This window comes from Cuculus canorus, chromosome 2 (genome assembly GCF_017976375.1).
Source record: "Cuculus canorus isolate bCucCan1 chromosome 2, bCucCan1.pri, whole genome shotgun sequence".
NCBI lineage: Eukaryota > Metazoa > Chordata > Aves > Cuculiformes > Cuculidae > Cuculus > Cuculus canorus.
Genome location: NC_071402.1, coordinates 59,270,506 through 59,290,366, shown reverse-complemented (window position 1 = coordinate 59,290,366; position 19,861 = coordinate 59,270,506). Strand labels below are relative to the sequence as shown.

The window sequence follows — 19,861 nt, the reverse complement described above, 5'->3', positions numbered from 1 at the left end:
GAGAATTAAATTTTAGAAACCGAGAAATTATATTGCTTTTTTGGAGGTAAAAAAAAAAGGTAGTACACAAAATATGGAGAAATCAGATAACAGAGGTAATTATTATTTTAAAACATAAGAATAAGTCAGAACAAAACTCTAAATTATTGAAAATAACTGTCTACCTGTTACTTAAATGTTTCGCTATTGCTGAAGAGTTGGGATTGTTTTCCATATTTCTCTAAATTAGGAATATTAGGTGGGTGAAAAAAAGGGGTTGCTATCAAGTAGCATTTTGGTCAAAATCCTTGAAAAATCCCATTTCTAGATACATATCCATAATCTTCTGTTTCTTCATGAACTAAAAAATCCCCATATTCTTTACCTTCTTTGTGCCTTCTGCCACAGGAATCTTGTTGGTTTTGTTCAGTTCTTTCACAGGTTCTCGTTCCAGAAATGTTAAATGATTTAGGTCTTTTTTAATACAAGATATTTCTGAGCAACTGAATTCTGTTTTCCAAGCAGTAACATGTTCTAAGTTTTCCTTCTCATTTACTAATTCTTTATTTATTTTTTTAAGCATACTCAGTTCTTTTACAACAGTGTCTAATGTGATTCTCAATTGTCTTGCTTCCTCTAGGGCTTTATTTCTTTCTGATCTAACTTTGCTCCATTTCTCCCTCCAGTTAGCGGTACAATCTGACCACCAGCGCATAGTCTTCTCCATTTGGGCAGCTCTGGCTTTGACTTCTTCCAGTTCATGAATTATTACTGCTTTAGAAATTTCCCAATCACTGCTGTAATCCATATGCATATATGAATAACAAGATGAATATGGGTAGAAACTTTGAGATGGCAGATTTGAATTACAGAGATGGCCACCTGGTTGACAACTTCCAGCTAATTTATAAGGTTGTCTTGGTTGAGTCCCAAAAACCAGTGTCTCTTCCTCTACTTTCTGAACAGAGCTTAAATTCATGTTTCGCTCCTAGAAAAGACAAAGATGATAATTTATCTTCCCGCAATTAAATTACATGGATAACCTCAAGCAGTAGTTTATCTTCCTGCTACAATAATGAGATATTCTTAGTAATACTGTCTATGCTTTAGAAAAAAGTTTCATCAGCAACAAATTGTTATTAAAATATATTTAGTTAATACTTTGACAGCAGCATAAACAGACATACCTATTACTTCATTAGGAATTGCTGCCAAAGGAAATACAATAAAGTAATCATAGTGCTCTCAAAAATTTTGAGTCTAGGGAAACTAGGCAAAAGCTTCTATCCTTCAAGACAAGATTAAATTGAATCAATGCACATTTGAAATATCTAGTAAGAAAAAAGTATTTGTCTAGAACCACAAAGACTCTCTTGTGTTCTTTCCCAAACTGTGGAACTTCGTAGTAAGCAAATCTTATCATTCTCCTACCAAATGAAAAACAAGATCAAAAAAACAACTGACCTTTGGATTTTCTTTGTTTCATGAGAAAAATTAAGCATTTCTATAGAGGGCTTTATTTTGTTGTCTAAATTCTAGAAGCTGTTAAGAAGCACATTCTTTTACTATTCTTGAATAGGTAGCACTATCCTACTGTACTATAGCCTACCTCATGATGAAATGATTCTGCTAGTAAATCTTGTTGTGCTCCTTTCTGCTACTTATCTGCTATTAGTCATTCAGCCCAGAAGAAAACTAATGTCTCAGAAGTTGCTTTCCCACCCCAGTGCTGAGAAAATGTTGATGTGGACAATCTGCACAGACTAGTCACATATACCTTGTTTTTTTCTTCTCGAGTATCTTAAAAAAAAACTAACTGAAAAAAAAAACCCAAACCAAAAAACCCCAACCAACTAAAAATATTGCTTAGTTACTTGTTTAAAGTAAAAATATTGCTCCTATATTCCAACATCTATCTTCAAAGAATCACGTTTATATCACAGCAATTAGCGTTAACACCTGAAGTTGAAATGCAGAAAGACAATGCAGTAAACAAAGTACTGAAAGGCAGATAGTCTTGGCATTATGATGCAGTCATGTTTCATTTCAGATGAACAGAAGGCTTTGCAGTTTTTGGTTTCAGTTTCCCAGCAGTTTTCATCTTTTTAGAGCTTCCCAGAACATTTAGTTCGATTTGTTAGAAGCTTCTGGAGAGCTGCTGCAGTCACGTATGGATAAGAGAGAAAAAAAGAAAAAGGACAGTAAAGTACTCTTAACCCCCTCCATCATCACTGTCTGGTGTAACTTCACCAAATCCCACTACAACACACGCAGATGCAGAACAGTGGCTGCCAAAGCTTGATCAAGGTTGAGACTTCTTTGTTATGGCCTGAACCACTCCCAGAAATTCTTTGGGAAAAAAATAAAACAACAAAACCCTGCTACCCCATTCTAAATAAGATACATCTCTGCATATTATTTATTATGTAAAGATGAATGAGATGTGAAAAGACTTCTGCACAGTATGGATTCATATTGCTTAGCAAAGACCTATTTATGAATTCATTCTGTGATTCTAAATACTGTCACTGAAGCACCGAGGAAGTGATGAAGCCAAAATCTCAGAAGTAAAATAATAAACGTAACTAGAGCTCATGATTCACTGAAAGCTTTTCAGATCTCTGTTTCATCCATTTTTGCTACGTATTTTTTCTTAGAAGTTCTATAACTTACTAAAACAACAGATGTGTACAAAAAAACAATGTTTCTTTGAAGTATTTTGGATTTATTTTTTATTTAGTGAGCAAGGTGCGGCAGTGGCCTCTTAAGACTTACTTTGTAATTTAGCATTGCATTTAACACAAGAGAGGACAAGAGTACATGGAACATGGGAGACATGATTCATTACTTATTCTGATTTTATTAATTTAATAATAATCTTGCAAAATTGCTGGTTTTACTTTATTGAATTTCCATTTGATTCTATGGTGAAAAAATCACAAGGCTTCTGCAATAGAGCCCTAGTTTAGCTGAGGCGAAATGTGTTTTCCTATTAGCATTAATGAAAGTAGGTGCAGAAGTGCTGTACTTTTATGACCATTGTAATCCAGCACAAATCTACTGCTGCTGAAAAGACAGACCCTCCTTTTCTTAGACACGCACCCATATGTTCTTGACTAGGTAGTTTTTCCTCTTTGTAAAAGTAGTGAAATAATCAGATCAAACAGATGCAACATTCGCAGACAGTAATTTTTCAGCTTCATTGGTATCCTCATATTTCACTAGTGGCAGCATGAAACCCAGTGTTTCCACAAAATATGGCATGGAAACATGAGATGGAAGGAAAGTAGGACTGTCTTTTTTAATACCATCACAGAACTGCATTCAATTTATAGAGCTTGTAGAATTACATAAGTAATATCCAGGGAGCAACAGCCAAGAGCTTGCTAACAACAGAAAAAAAACCCAAGCCTCTATATACAAGATTATACTTAAAGTATGGTATTTGACTTATGAGAGAATATTGTATGAAACTGAAAGAGAAAAATGTACTTCAGTGACAACTAGAGCAGATTTGCCCTCCTATGGAGGAAAGGCTTGGGCAGAAATGTCTTTTCAGTTAAAGTGAGTTTTGTGTACAAACTTCCTTTCTTGGCAAACAAAACCAGTATGTCATGCTGATCCATTATGGTAAATCCATATGTAAGGTTATTCAGCCTCTATGACCATGGGTGATGAAAGCAAAAGAACTACCCTTTAAAGTGACACACATCATTGTAAAGGTACTTCCAAACATATTTTTAAAAATTATTTTGTAGAAAAATCCTAGAATGTCTATAATTGGACATTTTAATTTAGTTTTTACATTTTCCTGCAGATATTTTCACAAACATTTTAATTTAATCAGGAGAATAACAGCTTCCCATGAAGCTGAAAATAAGCCTACACAAGGTATAGGAAGCAACGTTCATTGTATCATGTGAGTAAGGTGAGGACACTTTAAGAGAGAGAGGGAGATCCAGTGGTTCCCAGAGGTAAAAAAAGATGCAGACATTTGGTGAACATTACAAGTAATATAGCTCTAAACCATATTGCATTATATTGAACCCATGCTAATTTTCCTAATGACCATAAACATCAGTAAGAAAAAGAAGAGGTCTTGATTTATTATTACAGGTTATAATTGTTATAAGCAAAAAGAAATGTATTAACACTTGGTGGCACAGATAACAAAATCACCAGAAGAGAAAGAATTATTACACTTCCCTCGTGTTAATACCTGCTCACTGAACTCAGTGTTTTTCAATTGAGTTCAGTAGCTAGGTCAGCAACCTGAGGGTAGTATTTCAATATCCTTTTACTAATTGCATGACGTAATCCTTAGTTACATGTCTTTTAATTGTGAAGACCTCAGCCAAATATTTTTAAAGGGATCCTATATCTTTACAGAAAATGTCTATTTCAGATTAAGGCAATTAATTCTTTTGACTGATCTGTAAATATAATAAGACAAAATGAACCATTAAAACTGCATGTATGCTTTTTTAAGTGCTACCAGGAAGTCAGAACTTTTCAAGATATTGCTGCAACAGCCCCTTCAATCAAAAAAACCCTACAAAGGAAGAAGGCTTTGAAAAGATGAACAGATGTGTTGGGCTCATCATGGGAAGAATATAGGGAGTGATTGACTGTCAGTCCCTGAAAACTTGGCTGTTTACAAAGGGCTGCTAACTACCGAACCATCAAGAAAAGGTCAAGAAAAAGAGATCAAGTTATGTGTCCCTATTCCTCTTGTAAAACTGATTTTAACTAGCAAGCAGTAGAAATTAATGGGGGGAAATCCACCATGCTGGAAAGCATGCATCTAGTCAGCAAAATGGTAAAAATCCTGAGGCAACACAGAGTCGGGTGGCTGATCACTTGGCTAGAATAAATGTAACACAAAACTCTGAGGCAGAACAAATACCTGGTTTGGACACACTGGAATTTATGATTTGTGTGGACAGGATGCCCCATGGCATAAGCTTTGGCAAAACTAATCATAGACTTGTGCTATTTTAGCCAAACAATGGTAGAGGACATGTCACCAACATTTTACTAATATTATGGAAGATAAATTAATCTGGGAAACTTGACATGTAGATTATATTGATCTCTTAGAACAAACAGCTGGAGGGGCTGTTTGTTCCTTAAAGAAGTAGAGGTGTGGTACTGGGAATGTACACTCTGCCTAAGCTACCACTGGACTCATAACTGTTGCTTCTTTAAGCAAATGGTTTGCTGCTTTTCTCCTATCCAGAGAAATGTATTCTTAGAATGGATAATATTTTAAGAATAAAGTAGTACAAGCTTGGTGTGGTTCAAGTGCTGTACAATAAATTCTTCACCTACGGTATCCACCTCAAAGTAATGTAGCAGTAGACCAATGGAATGAGCTACTTAACCAGCAGCTACTCAAGGCTGAACCTATTAATACTGTAAGTAGGCAATCTTAATTTATGAGAACTTGTAAATTGGCTAGATAAGTGACAAACCCTCATGGGAAGTACCTTAGAAAAAAAGATTCTTACCAGCTGCTGTTCAAATTCCTGTTAAAACAGAAATAAACCCCTCCTGAAGTGCTTAGAACGAAATTGCCAACTCAAGGATTATCTGTGTGACCCTCCTTTTTTAATGAAAAAGGAAGATAGGATGCTGTAGACTCTAAAGGGAGAAAGTTCACAATAACTGAGATTTGGATTGGTGTAAGACATAAGTATCTTCTCTTGCAGCAAATGTGCCCTTAACACATCACTGTGGCAACACAGACAACTGGAACACATACCCTAAATTTGTCTGTGAATTCTGCGTTGTAACATTGCCCATGGAACAAATTGGGTATTGCAGATCAGTCATAAATCACTTTTAAAACTAGTAATAGGAGGAATAGCATCTGTAACACCACAAGGACAAATATTGACAGTAGGCGATAGTGTTACATTAACTCTAAGACCTAAAGTTAACCTGAATTTAACTATATGCAGTAACACTGGACGAGTAGCTGTAAGTGGCTGTGAAAATAAATAGATATGTAAGGCAACTAATCATACACTAGTAGCCTGTAATAGTTACACTAACTATATACAATGAGAAAATAATCCATTGCAATTTTTTCATCAATATCTTAATTATCACTATGCAAGTAAATGTCAATGGATAAAACTAAGGTAGTGTTTATTCCCAACTGCATATCTTAAAAAACAATCCAGACAACTTCTTAATACAAGTATTCTTCACTTAATGCAATTGCACGATGAAGAAGAGCCTATGACTGTGATTCCAAAACTAATGACAATGAATGTACATTTGAACTTAACCAATATATACCCTACTGCACAGAGTAAACCTTGTACTGATTACAATGATCACCTCTATGACTGGTGGCCACAAAGTCACAGACCAAGAGGACACAGAACTAAAAGAAATGGTAAGCAATCTCTGCTGGTTGAAATTGGTATGGGAACTGAATAAGTTTGATATTGAAGCTCTAGAAGACAAGTCATCGGTGTTGGGATGAACTGAAGCTAGGGCAACCAGAATGACCTGGAAAATGCTTAGAGGGAAAGGAAGTGAAAATATGATAATAATGAGCTAAGACTCATGCTAAAGCCTGACATATGTGGGTAGCAGTGCCATTAGGTCAAAGTGAGACCAACACGTATGTAGGACACAATGGACAGAAAGAGACAAGGGCTGATATCACCTCCACCCTCCTGTACCCTGCAGCCATCATTTCCTGCACCTTTGCAAAGTAACTGCCTGGCAGTTTCTTAAAAATCCACAAACTTATCCAGTAGCTAAAAATACCTATGCTGTGAAAAATATAAAAATATAAAGTTACATTCTAACTTCACAAAGATAAATACTTGTGTCTTTATGAGTTCTTTTGGTTTTTGTTTTGTTTGGGTTTCTGTCCAGTTATGAAATCTGTAAAATTCCCAAAAGAAACAGGTTTTCTCATTGCATCAATTTGGAAAATATGGCTTGTTAACTTGATCTTTGAGATCAAACAAAAGCACAACCATAATTCATTGATGTCCTCACACATAAGTTAAAAACTATGCAGCTCATCTTTTTGTATCTTATAGTCATATTGAACTTTTGAAGTCTAAGAGACAATGTCAGGCCTAAATCTTAATTTCAAAGTTCATTCATTTTCATAGTTCCTAAAGGAGAGGAATAAAATTCAGATTTTTAGAAACAAGCAAACAAACCCAAAGATAAAACTGAGTTAAAAGAAACCCAAAATATTTAGACTGGATAAGAAGAAAGAGTAGACACAGAAGTGCTGCATAAAGTCTTCTACATTTCCTGTAGGTCTGGCAAAAATATAAAATCTTGGGAAAATGGAATGTCACTATCTTCCTAATTATATCCTTATGGTACAAACACCTTTGTCTTGAAAATAAATAACTAAATTTAATCTCAGGAGAGATTAAAAAATTCCTGAGGCATTAAAAGGAGTAGGATCAAATGTTAGCAAGTATTTGTTAGGAGAATGTGTGCAAAATGAATTAGATCCCACTTCTGAGTTGATCACCACTAGACGATGAAAGGGAATATGATGGATAGAAAGAAGGCAAAAAAAAAAAAAAAGAGACTGAAATTTCAGCTTACCCTTCTATAAAAGAAAAACAACAAAACAAACAACACAGAAACAAGTAGTTTGTTAACTACTGTATGAAGCCTAAAAAGTTCAAACCTAGAAAATGGTAGTTCAGTATGGAAAATTGCATTTCACTACCATATAAAACATTGTGACAGAAAAAGGTATTTCTGAAGTACCACTAGAAAGTATATTATTGTTTTAGCAATCCATTTATAGCTAAATTCCCTATAGGGGAAAGGTAAAGGATGAGCACATTAAAGATGGTGATCGAAAGGCAATAAGCCTTAAAGGGATTAGCGTGAAAGGAGTACTTGGGAACAGCTGAATCTTTTCTTGATTTAGTTAGAAACAAGACAGGACTATCTAGAAATCAAAGGAAAATAAAGTAATCATTACAAAGGTGAAATAAGCATTTTACTTCATACAACAATAAGTATACTGCTACTCAATATTCCAGTATTCATGGTAAGAAACAAAAATTCTCTGACCCCAGAGGAGGAATTCTTTCTACTGTTAACAGTAGCTTGCTTCTCCTGAAGTTTTTCATATTTCATATGAAAACACATAGGGTAAAATTTATATATATAAAGTTTATAACTTCACAAAAAGAAATGTGAAGTAGCCCTGAGAGGCCCTCAAGTTGGCCACACCAGTCACATCACCAGTTTATTTTCATATCCTATCCTTCCCCATAACCTCCTCCAATCTGTTGAAATAAGATTTACAATTCCAGGTAGAAGTTGTTGCACCCATTTTAGAGAAAATGAAATCTGTACTCTAACAGCAATTCTTTTGAAACAAAGGCATCCTATATAGCAGTCTTGAGTAATCTTCTTTGAGCAGGGTGACTGGATTAGATGATCTCTAGAGGTTCTCTCTAACCTCAGGCATTCCATGATTCTCTAAGCAGTGCGGTTTCTAAGGAGCTGTGCATGCCTGCTTCTCTATGTTTTAACAACATTGCCATAGCAGCCAGTAGAGTTGAAGATATTGAATTCTGAATCTTTGAATAAATAACTTTTAGCCAAATGGTTCACAAAATATTGTATAAGTAGAGAAGTGCTGTAAGAAATAAGCCTTTTTTGTAACAACACTAAACTGCCTTAGAAGCAGGAATTCTGCTTTGTAAGGAACCATACAGTATATACACACTTTTGACTTTTGCAACTCTTACAGCTAATTTATTTTTTTAAATCAAGTAATTTTATAATGCGTATAAATTTTAATAAGAATAATATATAAATATTTTTATTTATGGTTTTTCATTTAAGCATATTCATGCTACAGAACATGCTACAACTAACTTCAGTTAGTTACAATGAAACAACTTGATTCTTCAGCTTTTCAAAAACATCACTAGATTATGTGAAAAAAAGTATTGTTTTCAATGTTGCATATGTAAATTATGATTTGTTATTTACGTATTTCTAAATAACAAAGTGTTGATATTCCATTACACATATTAGCATCTGAATTCCCTCACATAATTATAGAAAAAATAAATGCATTGCATTTCCTTGAGAACTCAGTGACATATGGAAAAGTTTTTCTCTTAACTATATTCCCATTTAAACATTTTTCACTATAATGATTGAAAAGTAAATCCAGACTATCTCCTTCAAAAAACTTGCCAATTTATCTTATGCATCTAGGGGAATAATGTGTTTTCTTGGAATTTTCTTGCTTCCATTCCAAACTGAAAAATAAGACAAAACCAAGCAAATGAAAAAGCTGCTTCCCGAGATCAGAACCAAAAGACCATCCACCTCAAATCTATGTATACAAATGCATGTGGTCTGGGGAACAAACAGGAGAAACTGGAGCTCCGTACCTAGTCAAAAAGTTATGGGAACATAGGAATAACATTTTTTTGCCTCACATTGAAGTGAACAGCAGTGTTGGGAGTTATGACAATTCCTTTACTGGAGACAAGCAGGCTGATCAGGTAGCTTTTTACACAGCTCAGCTCAGTTGCAACACAACTCGTTGTCAGTCAACAGAGAATCTCAAAAGACTGCACAGTCGTCAGTGTGTTATTATGTGATACGGAGCTCAGCCAGTACATGCTGGTCACAAATGGTGTCCCCCAGGACTCAATGCTGGGTCCAGCCCCGTTCAATGTCTTTATCAACGACCTGGATGAGGGGATCAAGTGCACCCTAAGTAAGCTTGCCGATGACACTAAGCTGGGTGGAAGTGTCATTCTGCTGGAGGGCAGGGAGGCTCTGCAAAGGGATCTGAACAGGCTGGACTGCTGGACTGAGACCAATGGCATGAGATTTAACAAGGCCAAATGCCGGGTCCTGCACTTGGGGCACAACAACCCTGTGCAGTGCTACAGACTGGGGGAAGTCTGGCTAGAAAGCTGTACAGAGGAGAAGGACCTGGGGATGTTGGTTGACAGCCAACTGAACATGAGCCAGCAGTGTGCCCAGGTGGCCAAGAAGGCCAATAGCATCTTGGCTTGTATGAGAAACAGCGTGACCAGCAGGACCAGGGAGGTTATTCTCTCTCTGTACTTGGCACTGGTGAGACTGCATCTCAAATCCTGTGTTCAGTTCTGGGCCTCTTGCTCCAAGAAGGATGCTGAGGCTCTGAAGCATGTTCAGAGAAGAGCAACAAAGCTGGTGAAGAGGCTGGAGAACAAGTGTTATGAGGAGTGGCTGAGGGAACTGGGATTGTTTAGCCTCGAGAAGAGGAGGCTGAGAGGAGACCTTATTGCTCTCTCGTCAACTACCTGAAAGGAAGTTGTGGAGAGGAGGGAGCTGGCCTCTTCTCCCAAGTGACAGGGGACAGGACAGGGGAGAATGGCCTCAAGCTCTGCCAGGAGAGGTTCAGGCTGGACGTTAGAAAAAAGTTTTTCACGGAAAGGGTCATTGGGCACTGGACCAGGCTGCCCAGGGAGGTGGTGGAGTCACCATCTCTGGAGGTATTTAAAAGACAAGTAGATGAGGTGCTCAGGGACATAGTGTAGTGGTTCATAGGAATGGTTGGACTCGATGATCCAAGAAGTCTTTTCCAATCGAGTAATTCTGTGATTCTATGCATACACTGTTCTGCTGATACTGACAGAGCCTTTTGACAGGACACTGAAGAATACCAGTCTCAGATTTGCTCTGAACTTTCTAGAAAGAAGGAAGACTCCAGAAATGTATTTCTTGGATATTATTCCCCTACCTCATCCACGAGGTTAGATCTGCCTTTGAGCATGTCATTCATCATTGTTTTTAAAAGTCTTTTTTTAAATTTGCAAGCACTGAAGTCAGTTGTAAGTTGAAGTCAAAGAAGAAAAGAAAGCTAAAAATGTTTCATTCAGCTTATTATTTTCATCCAGAGTGCTCGTTAATCAATCTAAGATATCTGAAACATATCAAGCAAACTTTAAATAAGGTTACAGTACACTACTCAGACTAAAGATCACTGTACCATGTCAGGTTCTCAATGGTTAGGTTCCTTTCCTAGATATTAGTAACACTAGCATTCTACTATTAAATGGTTAACTAATTTATTTATTTTTAAAAGCCAAAATGAGAGCCTCTGTAAATTCTTATTGGGTACTTTCAAAATCCAAGGTGCTTAGCTACCCCCAAATGAGTACTTCAAACATCTGTGGGTTTTTTTTTCACGGTTTTCAGATTTGGCTGTGTGGAAATAGAATGAAATGTGAAGGGAAAATGAGAACCCCAGGTTTCTCCAAAGGTCCCTCCACCAAGGCTAGGTATATCCAAGACTGTAATACTAAAGCAAGGTACAGTCTCTGCAGTTGCTGCTCCCAGGAAAGGAATGTGGTTGCCATGGAAGAGGCCTGTTCTATCTGTGCAGAATGTTCTGCCTCACTGGAGTGGAGCACAGGGTGCTGCTGCAGGTTAGCACGGGGCTCTGTTACCAGGATGGGCATGGAACTGTGAAGATAACCGCATAGCTCCCATCCAGAAGACAGATTGCTGTTGCTGCTTCAACAACCAGCATGCAAACACGCCCTTTAGCTGAACTTTGCCTGTCATAATGTCATTATAAAACTAAAACACACCCCTACCTCAAGGCTACCCACTTCCTCCCTGACATCAAGGCAGACCACTCCCATAACCATCCCCACTTAGTGCACACACTAAATTTTTATTGCCATACCTTTAAACAGGAAACAACAGATTTTTACATCAATCAGGAAAAAAAGAATGTATGCCTACATAAAATATAGATGAAAGTCACTCAATCTCCACCTGAAACTACAGAAACCTTATAAAAATTAAACACACAGGGAAAAGTTTTTGGGGAAAATTTCATTGAAACTGTCTGGGATCAGCTGATGGTTGGACCCTATCTTCCCCCTCCAAAGGGACACCTGTTGGTTAAGGACCCTGTGTTATGCGTGCTTTTTTACTAACATCACACTAGCGGTTAGTGTCCATCTATACTTGGGGTTTAATTGCATATCACTCCTATCTATATTTGGATTTTAACTGTATATTGCTTAAGTCTTATTTTCAGAGCCAGTGTCTTATCATCAGCTACCATCAAACCCTTATCCTTTCATGAGATTATATAATAAAATTTATTTGTGGGCACACACAATCCTCCAGAAACTTTAGAAATTCATATAAGGGATAAAAAATATTTGTCCTGGTCATGCTGTCAATGGTGTCTGGCACACTGGGCAAATTGTATTTGTCCGGTGATACCGCCAAAAGGGGCTTGGCAGACTGGGCAAGTTGTCCCCTGCCTTCCCTGCTCTGTTAAAACGTGAGGTCAGGTGAGCCAGGCTCCTTTCAGTTACTTTTTGTGTGTTACTCAGTTGGATGGTGGCTTTAAACTGGATAGCTTCCAGTTTTACAGGATATTTTTGCTTATTAACAAAAAAACTGAAACAAAAAAGCCAAGTTTTTTTGTTTCTTTTCAAATTGTGAAGATGTAAAGGCATATCTCTGAAAAATATATTCAGAGAAATTCTTCAGATTTTAAAAATTCTTGACATATACTTTATAATACGAGAGATTAAGAATTGCCTTATTATAATTGCATATAATTTATGATCTTTTCCAATTCAAAACATGACCTACTTTCAAAAGCAATTTCATAACACTGGGAGTAGGGAAAATTAATCACAGATATCTGATGCATTGTTTCAGACCAAGACATAAAACATTCCAATGCTTATTAGGGCAAAACCTAATTTTTCATCAAACACTGCTCAAAGTCAATCTGGAAACAAGCGGTTTTCCCACCCACATAAGCAGACAACTATGAATGCTCATGAATATTTTGTTTTCTCTGGGTCACAGCCTATCCCTTCAGCTCACATAGCTGCTGTGATATACTTGTATCAGAATTAACAACTCTTAACACAGTCTCATGTCTTTCAATAGCTCAAGGACTCCTTTGTTGGATTTAATACCATGAGATAAGATCCTGTGATGACTCCGATTCCTCTAAGACTTCTTTGAGGGAAGCGTACTTGACAAATAATTCATATAGTCACACAAAAAAAATCCACAAAGTACTACACATTGTATCCTAAATGTCACTTAAATGCATAGAGAAGCATCTCTATGTATTCTCTCAGTGGCCACAGCAGACCAATGAGTAGTCCCAGCAAAAGAGAAATTAATTGTATAACTAAAGGTTACTCAGTCTGATGCCTTCTGTGTACTTTCTTTCAAATGCTGTCTTTCATTCAGAAGGGAAGTTGGCACTCATTATCCAACATAGATACCTACAGAAGTTATGGAGAAACTTTCAAGTCAACCAAAAATATATTTGAAAAAGTAAAATATAATCAAAGCAATAAGAGATTTCACGTCACTTCCACCCTAGTATTCCTCCAGTTATGTGACTGATAGTAGATAAAAATGGACTTGGCATAAAACCAGTCTCATTTAACCCAATATAAATTGGATCTAGATCACTCAAAACAGCATAAGCGGAGAATCAAGCTGCTCAGGGAGGATCATTTTCACATTAAACCAGTAAATGAAAGATTATTGTATGGTTTGTAAAGGCAATAGGAGTAAAAGTGTTCTTTGCTTCTTTTCCAAATGAATGCGAAATATGGTTTCTAGTATACTCTAACAGGAAATTAATAGCAGGATAACATAGTTTATATTTGAAGACAGTTTTTATTTGAAGACAGTTAAACAAAAAATAAATCACAGTGTACAGACCTGTTCATACCTTATTACAAAGTCACAGGGAAAAAAAGGGTTTCTAACAACCTGGTAAAGAAAAGCCTAGTTAGGATCCCTACAGATGGAATGGACTATTAACAACAATATAAGGTACTGTTTAGAAGCTATTTTACCTATTTTGTTAGTTATTCAGAAGCTTTTAAAAAATAACTAACTAGAATAAAGCTCTGTTTTGAGTATTCAGGGAAATCTTTGTCATTAAAGCAGCCCTTACAAAATTGTGAGATTAATGTCTAGTTTTCAATTATCATTGTAAATCACTGTGTCAGTAGAATCGATATTCAAATCTGAGAAATAAAGTGAAGAGTAAGAACCAGAAACCTAAAGAACAGACAATCATTAAAGAGGATAGACACTGAGAATTTAGGAGTATGCATTATGAATCAATCTGTGTTAGGAAAACAATACATAAACTTACATTGAGGATTTTAATATTACTCAAAAATTTATTGTTATTCTTTCATCCTTTTCCTCCATTTTGCCAAAATACAGTTTAATATTAATGCAAATAAAATACTTGTCCTAGTTTTCCATCGGAATTCCCTGAAAACTGCTGTTTCCAAATGCAGTTTGCTTGGGTTATCTCTATCAATTGCCTTTTGATCCACTGGCAATTACTTATAAGATGGATCACATTTGTGAAGTTCACAATGCACCATAACCAGACCCACAGTAATTTCAATGAAAGCAAAAATAATGACATTAATAACAGCACTTTTCACATGCATATAAATGATTTACTGGCACAGAAGGAACTATTGCCTGTCTGTTCCAGGGAGTCAAAATTGTCATCTCCCTGTAAAGTATCTTTCATTGCACAAGTAGGAATCCTTAGAACAGAAGAGTTTATTTTTGTGCACCTTTTTTTTTTAATATCTGGATGAAACATTTAGTGATGGACAGCAAGACATGTCTACTAAGCAACCTGGAAAGCTGCACTATGCACTGTACACCTTTTTGTGTTCAGTGAGTTATTTGCAGTTGTTGAAGTGGGTGAAATCAAACCCAACAAGGAAAAGTTGAACTATACACTTTAGAGAAGTGCCTGTTTACAGATAAAATGAATGTAGCCTGAATGTCAAGGTTAGACTTGCTTTACTCTTGGAATTCTGCTAATATGTTATTCAGCTGTACTACTGTAGTGACTTTTTCATATATTAGTAATTGGTATAAGTAGTAGAAAAAAAGAAAAAATGTAGAAAGCCATATTTAAATAAAAATAATATATACTTCATTGTTAGACTATTTTATAGGATAGAAAAACATAGGCAATTGAATATAAAATGCACTAGTAGTTTTCCTGATAGAATATTGCCCTAAATCCTCATGTGTTCTTACCAATCATACTTCAGAGGAAAAGAATAAACTCAAATTTATTCAATACAAATGGTATGAGACAAGTTACATAATTCTGAATGCTTTATGAAAAGCAGTTTGGAATATTAAATTTTATTTTTCTCTTTGTTAAATTTAGCAGATCCTAATTGAATATTGGTTGTCAATAAGGAATTACTACTGTTGGTAACATTTGCTAGCCTCTTCAGTCCACAGAGAAGTCAACAAGTAATTTATCAAATATGTACAGTTTAAATTACTCCAACATCTACCCCTTTTGGTGCTAGAGTCAATGACAGTGTTTTAAGTCTGTTAATTACCAGTTGCTTTAGAATATTCATTTTCTAATAATCTGGTTCTCATATCTACCTGAAGTTAGCGTTATATAATAATTTAAACGTAAAGTGAATGAGTGTCCTTAATTCAAAGCTGGCTACATGCAAATATGTAAAAATGACAGACATCTTAGTTCACATTTTTCAATAAGGTTTTTTGCTGAATATTCTGCATTGTTTAATGATACAGAATGATAAGACTAGTTCTATTAACAATACCTGGAAAATATCATGGAAATTCTTCTATCTTCAGTATATCATGCAAAAAAAAAATGCATTGAGAAACTAAGAAAAATATACATTTTCTAACATAAGTAATCTAAAAAGAAACCTAGGCTTCTAGCAATAGAATTATTTACAGTAAAGTCTGATTAAAAATTGTTGTAGGAATGAGCGAGAATTAAGACAGATAAAATGCATCTATCTGGATATTCAATAGGAGGTCCTTTGGTACTATTTGTTATATATAGTTATTAAATTCATCAGCATTACTTTTGAAATTTGACCCTTGGTTCTCATTGGCGATGGATGATCCATAAAATCTTATACCATCTATGATATTTGCCTTTCTAATAATGACAAAGTAATATCTTTCTCCATCATCAACAAATCATAATATCAATAAATCCTATTACATTGCATTAGAATAGTATCATACAGTTAAAACCATACTTTTTTCTTATCCTGCCATCAAATATTTTCTGAAGGAAATCAGAAAGACTATACAACTCATTTGTGGAATTTATGAAAATAGAAACACTGTGAAAACACTGTTTCCTAACAACAAAATTCAGTATCAACTGCTGTAAATTCACAACAGTATTCTCATGACACTTATGTTCATAACACTGATAATGATTAAAAGCTACTTTCTGCATTTGTAATGATTTCTAAACAAAAAATAAGAAATAACTATTTAACAAACTGCCACTTTGAAACTTTTGAAAATTTAAAACTTACCTGGCTTCGGTTAATAAGTATGCTACTGTATCTGAAAAACAAGCAATTTTAATAGAGTGCTAGAATTAATGTTACCCGATAGTAGTGAAAAGGAGAGAAGAGAAAAAAAATCTAGCTAGAGCTAATCTAATCACACACTTCAAATACTATCCATTTTCTGAACTTCAATACTTTTGCTGGGTATTTCAGACTGCTTTCCTCCTTACAGTCAGCATGATGGTAACACACACTGTGTCCCTGAGGAGAAACATAAAAATTAAATAGCAAACTCACAAGCTAAAGATCACTTATCCTCTGGGTTTGTTGGGCTCCTCTTGCTTTTCAGTGTTGAGACACATGTGTAAACAACAGAATTTCCTGCACCCTTTTCTCATCTGCACAGTACTGGGTCTTAGCCAACAGGATTATTCACAGCATTAAGGCCACTCCACAGCAACTTGAAAAAAAATTCCCATTGGTCAGGCTTTATCAAAACTAAAACTGAAATATTTTTCTTCTAAGTACTAGTCATTTCTCAAAAATAAAACTTTTAGTCATATTGTTCTTCTCTAAGTATCAATTAATTGTTTTCACTTTTCCCTTCCTTGCTAAACTGAAGGCTCTGACCCCAGTCCCCAAAATACTACGAATAAGCTTAAATTAATTATTCTAATCACAGTAGTTAAGCACAGGTACTAATCTTTTCCAAGTTGGGTGGATTCTTATCCCCCTGCATGCTCTTACTATATCTCCCGAGTTGTAAATATCCTATAATAAGGTCAGTTTTTCCCTCCACATGTATATCATCTGGCTAATATACGTAGTTTCCTAATTAACAAAGTAATTATCCACAGCTTGTTGGACATTATTATGAAAAATGGTAGTATTTTAGATTATCAGAGATTTGAAAACAACATTGTGAGAGAGGTGAAAAAAAAAATATAGATTTCAAAAAGCTCATTTCCAAAACATGAAATACCTTTGTATTAACTTTATACTATGGTATTAAAATAGGAGGTAAGAAATATTTTTGAAGAATATAAGCTCAAACATTTTTGTAACTGACATGTGACAAAGCATGACACCACTGTCCCAAGACTGATGTCATATGCAATTTAAATGGCAGGTCCTCAAGGGATAAAACTGATGAAATTAGACAGAACTGAAATGATGTGCTATAGCTCTGAAGAGCTAAGTATTTCTTATTTTAAGAAAAACTCATCATGTACAGAATGCTGACAATGTGCACGTCACAATCTGAGACTGAGAAGCCAGGTTTCCTTACTCATAGCTGTAAGGAAGATACCTCTATTTCCCTACTAACATCCCACCACCTTTTAACAGCAGTGTAGCAGGTAGTCTTCTTACATGAACAGTAGTTACAGCTGCAGGACTCTTCACTTAAATAAGGCAATTTTCTGATACTTTTTTTAAAAAATGTTATTATTTATGTATTTATTTTAAGGAGATGAACAAGTAAAACCTCCCACTCCCATCAATTACATGGGCATTATGTGACTTCTGTGACTCACAAAAACTATTCCACTGCTAGGAGAGAAAAGACATTCAGTGAAAAAAACCCTAGACATACTGAAAAGAACCTCCGAAAACAAAAAAACACCAAACCCAAACCAATGTACAACAAAAAGCCCCCACCAAAAACCAAAACAAAGCAAGAAGAAAGCTCCAAAAGAAAGCAAACAAACCAGAAAGCGAAAAAAAAACCAAAGAAAACAACCCCAAAGAAAAAAAGAAACAAACCACCATAACAAACCACCAACAATCCACAACACAAAACTCACAACAAAATAAAACCCCACGTCTGTGTTAAATTATTAAATTAAAAACAAAGAAATCCCAAACCATAAAATAATACAACAGCTACTTTGTGCATCTTCTGTAGTAACTGCATATACCTCATCTCCTATTAGAATACTCTCTAGTTACAATTTATTAACCCTACTGTAGGAAATTAATTCACATTTTAAAAATCCACTTACGTAAACATCATAACTTATGTGGTATGTTATTCCTTTGAAATTAATCATGTTTCAACATATCCACAAGATATAGAACTCACTGTCCATGATTCATTGCTCCCTGCAATCTCTGAATGTGTCCAGGAAGACTTTCCTATTGTAAAACAAATTCTCAGTTTCTAAGGAAATTGATATACATTAATTTTATCTAGGAGGAAGTTTAATAACTTTGATCACAACTGAAAATATCTTCACAAGTAAACATCTGTAACAGAGAATCTATCATACAAAAATCAAAAAAAAAAAGAAAAAAGTCAGTACATCATGTCAAGGAAGTAGTAATGTTGGAACTTCTACTAAGTACGTGTTGAATAATTTCCCATAGAGGTCTTAAAAATCCTTAAAGCTCTTTTTCAATTCTTTTCTCCTGGATATCCATTTTTTTTTAAAAAAAATGAGCACTGTCATTAACTATCTTCTGGGAAAGAAAACCCTACTCTTCAGGAAAAAAGGCACAAAAAAAGAATTATGCATAATAGACCAATAGTAAAGCTATAACCAAAACTCATGATCTGTTCTGTTACCCTCTGTAGCAACTGTCAGTTCTTTGAGGAATCTTGATTTCATAACACTGTTAGAAAAGCATTCAAATTTAATTTAAAAATTACACTGTAGGTACCATGTGAAATTGTATGGACCAAACTATGCAACTGACATGCTCTATAAGCTTTGATAAAATATATCATTGACTTTGACAGCCAGCTTTTTTTATATTTTTACTTGCAAATATATTTTTTTTCCTTTTCAGTCTTATTTGACCCTGATGTTAGGCCTATTATTATCATAATTACAGAACAGACATTGCCAACATGCAAGCTTGTGAACACGTGACCTTCACATGACAACCTGAATTGTCTTCCTAGAAATCTCCAGGTATGCAAACCTTTTTTAGTAAGTAAATACTTCTGCTACATAGTATTAGCTGTCAACTGGACTATTGCACCCCTTACTAGTGTGGGACATACTCCCTTCACACTGAGCAAATTTGAACTTTGGCAGTACGCCTAATCTGCTTTTTCAAGATCCACAGAGAAGCATTTACAGAATATAATTGCCAAATTTTGGATTTTTAACTGTCAAGACCCATCCCTTTGTGGTCACAAAGGAAGAGATCTGATCCTTTTCAGGATTACTGAGCCAGTGAATAAGATTATTCAACGCGTCTCAGAGGAGAAAGTTAGAGCAAGGTTTTTTAAAAACATAGAAGTTAACAATATTTGCTATATTGATGCAATTTCCTTAGTGGATAGAAGAAATCAAATCACATGACTGTTCAAGCCAAAAACAATAAAGCACTTCAAGCAGAAATAGCAACAAATCGGAACATTCCTATTAACTAAACTGGAAAACAGACAGGGGTGTGTAGCGCTAAAATTGTAACCTTTTGAAACTGGTCTTCCTCAAGTATTCCTAAAAAATGCACAAATACTCCAGTTCTTCTTTGATGAAACTTCTTTTTAGTTA

At 35.3% G+C, this 19,861-nt stretch overlaps 1 protein-coding gene across 2 annotated transcripts in view; it reads right to left on the bottom strand.

Annotated features, from left to right (window-relative positions):
* The window catches only part of CCDC102B (coiled-coil domain containing 102B), a 147,125-nt gene extending 130,388 nt beyond the window's left edge, over positions 1 to 16,737 (bottom strand). Inside the window, exons 1-3 of one of the 2 annotated variants that reach the window (XM_054059032.1) lie at positions 16,653 to 16,697; positions 15,639 to 15,666; positions 365 to 967 (exon numbers count right to left, since the gene is read on the bottom strand). In XM_054059032.1, the coding sequence (XP_053915007.1) occupies positions 365 to 958 (594 nt within the window). In that variant the 5' untranslated portion in view covers positions 959 to 967; positions 15,639 to 15,666; positions 16,653 to 16,697. Of the gene's footprint in view, positions 1 to 364; positions 968 to 15,638; positions 15,667 to 16,652 lie in introns of both variants that reach the window. The other variant, XM_054059031.1, reaches the window with a different exon arrangement.
* Positions 16,738 to 19,861: the final 3,124 nt, after the last annotated feature.